The sequence below is a fragment of the Ictalurus furcatus genome, chromosome 17 (genome assembly GCF_023375685.1).
Source record: "Ictalurus furcatus strain D&B chromosome 17, Billie_1.0, whole genome shotgun sequence".
NCBI lineage: Eukaryota > Metazoa > Chordata > Actinopteri > Siluriformes > Ictaluridae > Ictalurus > Ictalurus furcatus.
This window is the reverse complement of record NC_071271.1, coordinates 4,469,456-4,480,954: the sequence shown is the minus strand read 5'-3', so window position 1 is coordinate 4,480,954 and position 11,499 is coordinate 4,469,456. Positions and strand designations below refer to the sequence as shown.

General features: G+C 42.1%; 1 protein-coding gene across 2 annotated transcripts; it reads right to left on the bottom strand.

Moving 5' to 3' along the window:
• Positions 1–938: 938 nt before the first annotated feature.
• Positions 939–8,554, bottom strand: gmnc (geminin coiled-coil domain containing). Of its 2 annotated transcripts, none has more exons than XM_053647881.1 (5): positions 7,622–8,554; positions 4,121–4,274; positions 2,286–2,371; positions 2,083–2,199; positions 939–1,983 (listed from the first exon to the last, which is right to left on the bottom strand). In XM_053647881.1, the coding sequence occupies exons 1-5, from the start codon at positions 7,802–7,804 to the stop codon at positions 1,210–1,212; spliced, it is 1,314 nt and encodes a 437-aa protein (XP_053503856.1). In that variant the 5' UTR covers positions 7,805–8,554; the 3' UTR covers positions 939–1,209. The 2 variants fall into 2 exon arrangements, with proteins under 2 accessions (XP_053503856.1, XP_053503857.1); XM_053647882.1 differs by lacking the exon at positions 7,622–8,554 and adding an exon at positions 5,067–6,077.
• Between the last annotated feature and the right edge of the window lie 2,945 nt (positions 8,555–11,499).

Sequence of the window (11,499 nt, the reverse complement as noted above, 5' to 3'; positions counted from 1 at the left end):
GGATTTTAGCCTCCTATCTAGTCGTCGCCGGCACCTTGTAAAGGGTCATGTTGTGTTTATTATACCTATACGACGAAGAAAGTCTCAGAGGCGGACTCCCATTTGCAGACAGTGACAGAACATATAATTATATGCTGATCTCATCATAATGAGCTGCAACATGAGAGTATGGTGAGGGTTGAGGAAGTATCAGCTTCATCAGTTATCTAATGACCCCTATATGACCCCTTTGTCAACCTACCGGCTTCGTCGAGTCCTGAGACATCTTCCTCTGTCTCTCTCTCTCTCTCTCTCTCTCTGTTTGTGTTTTTCTTTCTCTTATCCCTTATGCATCACCCCAACCTGCTCTCTACATCTCCTTCCAATCTGGTGGGCATCTGTAGGGGGATTAACCGTGTCATTAAGCACAGACCACTCACCAGGTTCCTCCGCGGCTAGCTTCAGCGCCCCAACTTTCCCTGCCGTTCTGAGTTCCCACGGGGGCGGAGTGGGTCGCACCAGGCTGAGCGAGGGAGGGACAGAGGGTTGGAAGCATCCCGTTTTAGATCTCCCCCGGGAGGGATGTGGCCCATCTCAGACCCACAGGGCAGATCAGGGAGGGAGACTCTCCTGAGACCTGGAACCCCCCACCCCCCCCTCTTTTGTCTTTTAGGGGCGGGAGAAACAGTGCAGAAGCTGAGGTGAGAAAGCGAGTGGGAGGGAAAGAGTGAGGGAAAAGGAGGGAAAGACTGAAACAGGTGTGAAGGAGAAATGGTATCAGGTTAGGGTTAACATCCAGATACGAGTATCGAAAGATGAATAGACGCCGTGTGTATTTCAGCAGTGTACTGTATTTATACTCGATATGTGCGAGAGGAGCCATTCAGACCATCCCACTTTTCAAAAGTTAGCACGCCAGACTGAAAGTTAGGAAATTAGGCAACACTGTGTACTTGAATTATTGTTTATTGATGATTGTTGTTTTTTTCCCTAAGCATCTAATAGAAAGATTCTGTGTTAATCACGTGTTAATCATTCAGAGCCAGATTTAACAAATTATACCAATATTTCTTCGAATACGTCATATATAATGGATTCATATTATTTATTTGTAAGAGTGCTTTCATGGTTAGCTTCGTTTTGTCTCATGCCACGTCTTTTATCCCCAGAACCGTTTTTTATTTTGATTTTGTTTAAATAGATTAATAATATCCGCTTCACATATTGGTTTTAAGAACACTGTTTAGGCACCCAGGTGAAATTCCATCCACCTTGTGAGTCTCTGCGTGTGAAAGCCTGTCCTTGTGGGAAAGTGTGGGTCTTGACGCTGTTCTGCGGACTCAGCGACATGCTGAACGCTAAGTCCGTTCTGCTGCGCGTCGCGTGTGGCGTCGAGAACAGCGCACCCTCGTCCACGTAGCTGCGGCCGTGATGGAGCCGCTCTGAGCTCGGGACGTGCGAACGCTGAGGAGTCGACGCCGCTTTAGGAGGGGTGAAGTGCCCGGTAGGAACTTCGATACCTTGGAGCGAGCCCGTAGACGTGACGGTGTACATCCGTGACGCACCGAGAGCCAAATAATCTGCGCTGTCGTCCATGCTGTGGCTGAAGCCACATGACGACTCTATTGCGCTGCTATATTCACAGTGGCTGTCCGAGTAAGGGCTGTACATGGTGCTGTCCTGCAGCGCAGGGCTGAAGTGGTCGGTGCTCGGCGCTGGAGAGCTGAAGGAAGGCGCTCTGTGCTCTGTCACAGGGCTGCTGAAACTGCTGTCCGTGTTGATGGTGTCCTCATCCTGCAGTCCAAGTGTTTCAAGAACCCAGGAGTCCAGCGGAGGCGTATCAGCCACCTCTTCGGCGGAGCAGAACTCCAGAGAGAGGTTACGGCACGTCCGCTTCTCCTCGCCGCCCTGCAGCAGCCGACTCACATTGAGGAAGTCTCTCTCGTGGTGTAGAGCTCTTTTCCTGTGCTGCACGTCTGCGCTTCTCTGGACAGAGAACAGCATCTGCGTGAGACAGAGAACGAACAAATTTAGGACAAAGTTACCGACTACTAAATAAATACCGTTTTTAAAAGCGTAAATGTGGAACTTTACTAAACATACCTTCGATTTGTCTTCGAGAGACTTCACATACGATGAGTTTAGAAACTCTTTGAGTTTGTTATTCTCTTCCTGGAGTCTGGCGAGTTCTTCTTCTTTCTGCATCAAGGTGTCCTGAAGCTGATAAGAAAACTAGTGTTAGCACGCTCATGCATCCGATACACGTGTCACTCTTTCATGAGGAACACAATGTGTTGTAGTGGGACCTGCTTGTTCCGCTGGAGGTGAGGGGAGAGCCGGTCGGACCAGACGGAGTCGCGTAGAGCACCGTGCGCTGGAACCAGCTGTGGGACTAAAAGACAGAAAAAGTGGGCGGGTTTGGAAATCTGAATTTGAATGCTGTTGTTTTGAATTTGTTTACCATCTAGGGTGAAATAAGTAAATAAATAAATAAAGAATTCATGATTTGCAAAAGAGAAGTCTAAAATCTCCACTTTAACTCTTTAATGCATGGTGTTGCCATACGGCAACAATGAATTTAACTCCAGTTTTTTGCTAAAACAAAACCACTATTCTCCTATGTAGCTGGGAAAGGCGAGTTTCAACTTTGACATCACGTAAAAATGCACTTTCACATGACCAGGAAGTGCAAACAGCACGTAATTTTCTGCAATCACATGGCACGGTGAACGTCATCATTAGACGGCTGGGTAAAACTAGTTAAAGGGAAATATTTAAACACTATCTGAGATAAGTTAACATTTATTTATTTTTTTATTGATATATTTTGAGTATTCTGTTAAATGGTGAAATGTAATTGTTGCCATATGGCAACAACATGCGATAACGGGACTGTGGTTTGTGCACTCGTGAACAGAAACAGGACTACACAGTAACAACGGCAGTAAATTTCTCTAATGGTATATTTATTCATTTCAGACATGATCGCAATCGTACCGTCTAAATTGTACATTTCAAGCGAAAGAATGAACAAGATAGCCTACAAAAGTAAAAAGTTCTAACGTTTCATAAAGATTCATTAGGCTTTATTAAAGGGAGGGTAGACAGGTGTGTTCTGTGTTCAACTGCTGCATTTTGTTATTTTGTAAGCAAATCTTTTTCTTTTCTTTTTTTTTTTTTTTAAAGTGTTTTGAATTTGAAATGCTCTATCACAAAACGTGAAATCTGGTCTCAGATTGCTTTTTAGGCAAAGCACAAAATTAAATTTTTGACGCTATGACGCAAATTTCAAGGGCTGGGGCAGCTGCAGTCAATGCATAATAATGCGCTTATGTGACATTTTTGCAATAAACAGAGCAATTTTTTTCTTTTCTTTTTTTTTAACAAAATAAGGTTTTCATCTGACGCACCACCATATCAAAGTTCAAAAGTTTTCAAATTCCTAATGGCATTGTTCTCTAACTATAATCTCTCTATAACTTCACACGGCCCCAGTCATGATTGACGCTACGAAAAACAATTTTATCTTCTATTATATTAAATATAGTTGTTTATAGCGCTTTAATGCTTTACGATTCATTAAACAGGAGTGTAGAAGGTTTCCGTGTCTGATTGATTTTGCCTGCAAGTTTAGATATTTAGAAAGCAAATCTAAAACATAAAACATAAACCTTTTTTTTTTCTTTTAAAGCAAAGAGCGAATGCTCAGTAAAAATTCATTATAATTCATTCTGACTTTCAAATGCTTCTTCAGTTCAAAATTCAATTTCAGAGAATAGGGTACAAAATTCCAAATAACTTTAATAACTAATAAAATTCATGATCAAACTCCATAATTGGTGCTTTTGGAAGCTTTCTAAATAATAATAATAATAATAATAATAATAATAATAATAATAATAATAATAATATAGAGCTTTTTAAAATAATTCCTTGATGTAAATAGTAACTTTGTAACTATAACCTAGGTTTTATAACCCCTTTTGTATAATAACAGAGTAAAGAGGAACAACAGGAGACGGAAATGAATTTCGTCATGGTAAAGCCTGAGTGCGTGAATGGCGCGCGACAGCCGGGAAAAAAAAAAGAAAGAAAAAAAAAACTCTCGCGCCTCTCATCCCGCAAATTTTATGCAACTTACGCTCGCGCTGGCAACCCGCGTCGTCCAAGCGACCGGCGTCCCAGAGGGAGACGAGCGTTGCCGTGGAAACGTCAACAGTGGCGCGAGCCGACGTAGAGGCGGAGTAGGCGCAGTCGAAGCGCGCATCTCGGCAGGAGAGGATGGAGCTCTGCATCTAAAATAAATAAATAAACAAACAAACAAACAAATAAATAAATAGAACGGGCAAAAGCGCAGCAGAGTGAGCGAGCTGCGAGCTGAATGAGAGAGATCAGTGATTTATTTACTCTCTGCAAGGGTCTTCTTTTGGAAGAGTTTAGAACTGAGAGTGCATAAATATCTCAAATAACTTCCACAGAACTCTCTCTCTCTCTCTCTCTCTCTCTCTCTCTCTCTCTCTCTCTGATTCATAGATCACTCCATCACTGTGCATTACTCTTAACCAGAGTTTTTCTTTTGTTTTGGGTTTGTTGTTGTTGTTGTTGTTTTAAACCATAATAGTCGCAAGAGCCCTTCTTTTTCTGGCTGCACAATAGATCACCTTCAGACACGTGACATTAGAAACACCTCGTAGGCAAACTGAAATGCCCGTTAAGAGTTTCCCTTTCCATAATGAGACGACTAGCGCGCGCTCTAGATGCTTCTGCACAAGGTGTACATCCATGATGAAGGAGCGCTTTATCTAAAAAGTTGTCATTTTGTTGCACGAGCACTCGTGCATTTAATTTAACTTGACTCAACTTCCGTTTGTAATGTAACACACTTCTGCTTGGGATAGAGCTCTGAATGACAACATAACACAGCGTGCACACTAGAAAACGACTCAAATGCAATCAATAAATCAATCAATAAATAAATAAATAAAATAAAGAGTCGCGCTGGATAAGGATAATAGTTAAGGGATGAACAATAAGGGTGTTTTTGTTGTTGTTGTTGTTTGTTTAAGTAATTAGGCTATTAGACTCACCATTGCGCAGGCAGGACGTTAGGAGAAAGGCGCGAGCTGGAAGCGCGACAGAAGTCCCGGGAGCTCGTGAAAACCTTTGGGGAGGAGGAGGAGGAGGAGGAGGAGGAGAGAGCGCGCGCGCTGTAGCACGAAATCAGAGTTTCATTCTAGCGCTCCGATTCAGGTAGTAAAAGACGGGCAGAGCGGTCACGTGATGTGATGTGCCGTTGGCCTTCCAGATGCGCAACAACTGTCCTGGGCTGTGCGCTTTGTTTCAAGGAGAGAAGGAGGGATCTGAGGGATCCTGCTGCAACAGAAGTGCGCGCGCGTGTGCGTGTTGTGCGTGTGCGCGCGCTTGGGATGAAGATGGAAAGACACCAATGCGCACCTGTTGTGTCGCACACTGACGACTCGTTAATATGTAAGCCCAGTAGAGGCAGTTCAGAGGCGTGATGAATTCATTTAGCTGCTCGGGTGAGGGGTGGACATGCTCACAGCTACCCCCAAACTCAGGGCTAAGTGAAATGTGCATTCCTTCGAGTGACACATTAACATTTACATTACTTCTGCGCACAGATGACAAGCATCTCTGCACACCTGCATGCTGCGGCGACACACTTTTTACTGTCATGGGACACTTTTGTGCTGTTTTTGTGCTGTTTTTTAACTACTGACCTCACTGCTGCACATCTTTTCTCCATCTTCTTTTGTATAGTTGCTGGTTAGTTTAGAGTCGGGGTGTCAGACTTGTTTAGGGAACGGGGTATAAATGGGTTGGACTAATAATAATAATAATTAAGAAGAAGAAGAAGAAGAAGAAAAAATTGCATTTAGTTTTTTCACATATCAGATGTTTACATTCTGTGTTCTACGTTCTGTGATAGTTGTTCATGAGTCCCTTGTGTGTCCTGCACAGTTCAACTATCCATTGTTCTTCAGAAAAATCCTCCAGATCCTGCACATTCTTTACGTTTCCAGCACCTTCTGCATACTTCAGGCTTTCCAGCAGAGACTATATGATGTTGAGATCCATCACTTCACACTGAGGACGACTGAGGGACTCGTACACGACTATTACAAAAAGGTGCAAACATTCACTGATGCTCAAGAAGGGGGGTTGGGGGGGGTAAACTTTTGAACAGGACGATCGGTGTAAACTGTTGGTATTTTGCTTAAAACTCTTCTTTTTCATTTAGTACTGCCCTTCAGACGTAACACACAAGATTTCCCAGAAGACAAAAATAATGAAATGAGATTATTTCTGGATTTTTCTCCTTATAGTGGAATTTTTTTCAAATTTTTTTTTTTTATTTTAATTTAAAACACATATTCGAAATTCATTTTTGTGGGCCAGATTTGAAACTTTATTGTGCCGGGCCCAGCCCACAGAGCGTGTGTGTGTATGTGTGCGTGTGTGTGCGCGTGTGTGTGGTAAAATGATCCACACACATCCCTATAACTTCAAACTGATGCAAGCACCCCAATCAGGATTTCAGGTTCTGGATGTAGATTTCTGCACTTTGGGGGTATCGAAGGATTTTGAATGAAGAGATTTAGAGAGGAAATGAGAAGCTTGAGAGGCAGGAGAGGAAAAAGAGGCAGGAGAGGCGTGGGTGTTAGTGTTTATTTCACCTCAGTCTAACAATTAAAACAATGTCGTGTTCTTCCTCTTTTCACCTGATACCCTTTTCTCTGAATGCGCTGTGTGGATGCGTGTGCACGTGTGGGTGGATGTGAGGGTGTGCTAGGTGCTGTGGATCAAAGATGATCTACAAGTAATCGCTTAAAGTTACTACATGTTGATGTATAAATGCTGAAGTTCTTGAGTAATAATCAAATAGCAAAAAAAAAAAAAGTCCTCCATTTAACACATCTAAAGAGTTCTCCCTATGTCCTTGTGGGTTTTCTCCAGGTTCTCTGGTTTCCTCTTACCTCCCAAAAACCGGTGGGTTGGCATCTCTAAATTGCCCCTAGTGGTGGACGAGTGTGTGTGGTGCCCTGCAATGGACTGGTTTCCCATCCAGGGTGTATTCCCACCTTGTACAGAGTGTGTTCCTGGAATAGGCATCGGATCCACCACGGTTACTGAAGACGAATGAATGAATGGAGCCATATTCACAGCCCCTGATTTACATAAAAATGGATGACAGATTAAAGGTCATGCTATAGGTTATGCCTTTTACTGGAATGGTTGGGAACTACTTTTCCAAATTGAGTATGAAAACACCAACCAAACTGAACGGTTACATATTAGACACCGCTCTCCACCACCACCACCACCATCAAAACAACATTTGAGGGAAGACCTTTTGGGAGAACAGTCTTCATCCCTCTAGTAAAATTCCAGACTCACATCTAAGAGCAGTTTGTAGTGCCTTAGCCTTACAAAGACACTTTAGGTTCCTTTAATATCCTTTAATGGATCTCAAATCATCAGAGATATCTGGTACTGGCTCCTGAAGAGGGCTTGCCCACTGGATTCATGTCCTCAAAGTGCTCCTTTCATCTCTCAGCATCATCCCCAGTAGAGGTCAATACTACCCTGCACTCAGATGCCACATGATTTTGCAGAATACCTTTGATGCCATGTAAAAGTCTTTCTCCATGTGCCGTCTTGACTCCTCGCATGACCAGGCTTTTGCTTCTGTAACACTTCTATCCCTCCTATATCTCGTATTTGCATCAGGAAAGCCCTCCATGAGCATCACTTGCAGGCTCAGATGCAGTCTCTGAGCTAGAAGAAAACACAAACGAAACATACAGAATGTTAAGGTAGGTCAAAATACAGCTAATCATACATACATAAAAGGTCAAAGATTAGTCCAGGGCAGCATTAAACAAGGCGTAGAACTTACTCGATTACAACGGTTGGAAAGACTTCGCAATGAATGGATGCCTACGAACCATTTATACAGCGAAAAACCAAAAGTGACCGAGAATTGAGTGATAGAGTTAGGTAAGCATGACCTATGCTTCCAGGAAGGAGAAATGTCCTGAATCCTCATTATGGCCTCCATCATAAACATGTTGGTTCCATCACCACTGGTGTCACCAGTGGTGATGTCTCATCATGACAGGCACTGACAGAATTCTGACTATAGCCTCTTGCAGTTGCCTCTAATCTACATCGTCCATTTAAACTCAATATGCCTGTCCTTACTCATTAGGAAGTCCCTTAAAAAGTGGAAATTTACCTCGAAGGACAATATGAACTACTGTTTAGCCAGGGTTTCACAGAGACTCACAGATTCAAAAAAAAAAAAAAAAAAAGCAGCCATCTTGTCCACTGGGAAAAACTCTACTACTGCGAGGCCTTCAGTCTGGGACTTGTAAGTATCCTTACACCCATCTCTTGGCCTTAACTCATAGGAAATCCAGTGTAGTAGAACGATAAGTCTGATATAGTCTGGTTCAGAGACACATCTAGTCCATACCTCTTCATCTCAGAAATCTATTCTATATGATTTGTATAGAATATACTTTTATACTATACTTTTAACAACAAAGCAGCTTAATAAAAAAATCAGGATTTAGACCTAGATCCATAATCAGCAAACCAGAGGCAGCAGTAGCAAGAAATAAGGAAAAGATCTTAAGAGAAATCAGTCTCAAAAGGCAACTCATGCTCTTCTGGGTGACTTCAGATAGTGGGATTATAAATCATTAAAGGATCCAGTTGAATAAAGAAAAGGCAAAAATATTGACTGCATTGAAAGGACACTGGATATTTAATATGATCATATTGTCAATTCTGGGATGAGCATTGGAAATTCCTTATGATCACAGCATCAGTGTTTAGAAGGTATACCTTCAGTTAAGATTATTCCCCAAAATGGGAAGTTTCTTAGGGTATTGTTAGGGATGTAACCGAATACGGATATGTTATTTGAATTAAACACGGAATGCATTCAAAATAGATACATGTTCGTGTGGTGCTTGAGTTAACACATTTAACAGTTTAATTGCCTTTCAAAACACTCTGTGCACAGGAAAATCCAGTTTAGACCAGCTTGGATCCTCGGTTAAGCTCATGTACTGGTTAGAACTGGTTGAACTGGAACTCCAGCCTGGTGAATCTGATTGTGATCTGGTGTGACAGCTTGGTGAAGCTGGTGAAAGCATGGTTAAAATAGTGTACCAGCCTGTTTAAGTTGATGAAAGCATGGTTAAACTGGTGTACCAGCCTGTTTAAGTTGATGAAAGCATGGTTAAACTGGTGTACCAGCCTGTTTAAGTTGATGAAAGCATGGTTAAACTGGTGTACCAGCTTGTTTAAGTTGGTGAAAGCATGGTTAAACTGGTGTACCAGCCTGTTTAAGTTGATGAAAGCATGGTTAAACTGGTGTACCAGCCTGTTTAAGTTGGTGAAAGCATGGTTAAACTGGTGTACCAGCCTGTTTAAGTTGGTGAAAGCATGGTTAAACTGGTGTACCAGCTTGGTGAAACTGTCAAACCATGGGGAACCTGGTGGACCAGCTTGGGGAAGCTGGTAAACCTGTTTAATTGTGGCTAAACTGGAAGATTAGTTTGATTAAGCTGGTGAAAGCATTGTTTAACTGGTGTACCAGCTTTGTGACATTTTCTACTAGAAACAATAGTCCGCACTTCTGTGAGGTATCATGTGGACATGTGATACTATAATGCACTGTCAATTTCTTTCATTCTTTCCACCTGTTACTTCACTGCATTTAATTCACAACCATGTGAAAATGTATGCATTTAAAATAAATAGGTTTACCGAACACGTTGCAGAACAACAGAACAGAAACCTAGCCTAGCAGAAACCAACGTAGCCTTTTCTGACCTGTTAATCCAGGCTCATATACAAGCTTAACCAGTTCAGGATCCAAGCTGGTCTAAACTGGATTTTCCAGCCAGGATTTGTATATTTGGGACGTATTCCTGAAAGGGGCACGTCAATCACTGACAGTCTGGCTGTGCTTTATCCAACTGAATAAGCAATGAATTGCTGGTAATTAAATAAAGAGGCCTTTTTGTTGCTTGCAATAATTAAAATATAGAATTTGATGCCAGGCCGGGATCTGCAATCTGATGATATACTATCTATATCGTGATGAACACACTTGATACCTGCAATATCGTGACATCTTTTCCTAACTTTGTTTTCAATTTAATAATTACAAACTCGGATTGGAAGCAGTTGGTTTTGTGTTAAAATTTTGTACTGAACATTTAAAATTGTAAAGTGTATTTTTAAACATTTATTCTCAGAATTTCTTAATACTATTTCTTATATTTATCCTTTGCAGTTCAAGTAAGTTATTTGAGCTTTTTTAGTAGTTTAATTTAGTATAATTTGTTGGTGTTTTTTTTTAAATGCAAAACTATTAGAAGTTGGTTAGCAATTCAAATTTTTTCAAACTACTACTGTCCGGTTAAAGCAAAAATACATTACTGTGTATATTACATACACAATATTAAACTTTTAAAGTCGCAAAATGACGTTGGCCCAACTTCTATTTTATTTGTCCCTCGTGTTCATTTCTGCTAGACTGTGAGTCCGACCTGTTGAGCCTACGGAAAGCTGCTTTAATTAAAGGCAGAAATGGCAGCTTGGGTAATTAAGGGCAGAGCTGTTTGTCAGGTGCCCCATTGTGATGTGAATGGTGGTTTTTCACTCCCCACTTTCCCTAATGCTCCGGCTTACTCCCTCACTGTCTGTCAACCAGCCTGCCTGTCTGTCAATCTGTCTGTCTTTAAAGGCCCATACGTTAGCTTGAAGATTAAAATGGTACGAAAAGTTCAAAGAAAACAAGTGCTGGTGGTGCGCTGTCCTTAAAGCCAGCCACATCACAGACGCTGATTGACTGATGCTGTTCTTTAGGATTTTTTGGGAGTCTTTATATGTCGCGCTCATGTTTTTTTCGATTTCCATTTGTAAAAGACAGCTGCTCGGCTCTATTTCTTTCACTCAAGTTATGTACTGCGTGATTTTGGGTCTGCTCGGTAATCCCCCTTTTTTTAAACTTACACATAGATGCTTATCGTACTACACACACTCCTTACGTCTCCTCTCCCACCTCAGTACCAGTTCTCCCTCCTTCTTTACGAAGCAGTTGGGCAGTTAATTGCTTCCACTCTGGGATGGTAATGAGAGTACAGGTGGAGATACCTGGGCAACGAACCCAGTTCCATCCCCCCATCCCCCCCTCCCAAGCCCAGCTGTCCTGCAGCCTGGGCCCTTTCTGCCTTAAACACTCCCACAGAGAGCCCTAATGACCAGCCGAGCCTGTTCAGGGTTTGTTGGCCAACAAGCAGCATCCACTGGGGGCCTGCAACCTATGCCTCCTGTGGCCCCAATGACTGCGAATCACATATCGGCGTAAAAGTCAAAACAAAAGTCATCACTCTTGACTTCTTCACGGGGGTCCTCTTTTTACCCCTTTAACTTATACTCCCCCTTCTTAAACCCTCATCTCATTATTAACACCCT

Bases quoted from the DNA above. Each gene is read 5' to 3' on its own strand.
- gmnc (XM_053647881.1), bottom strand. From the start codon at position 7,804: ATGTTTCGTTTGTGTTTTCTTCTAGCTCAGAGACTGCATCTGAGCCTG. The intron at 4,275-7,621 runs GTATTCTGCAAA...TATTTATTTTAG, and splicing joins ACTTTTACATGGCATCAAAG to ATGCAGAGCTCCATCCTCTC. The intron at 2,200-2,285 runs GTCCCACTACAA...TTTTCTTATCAG, and splicing joins ACCTCCAGCGGAACAAGCAG to CTTCAGGACACCTTGATGCA.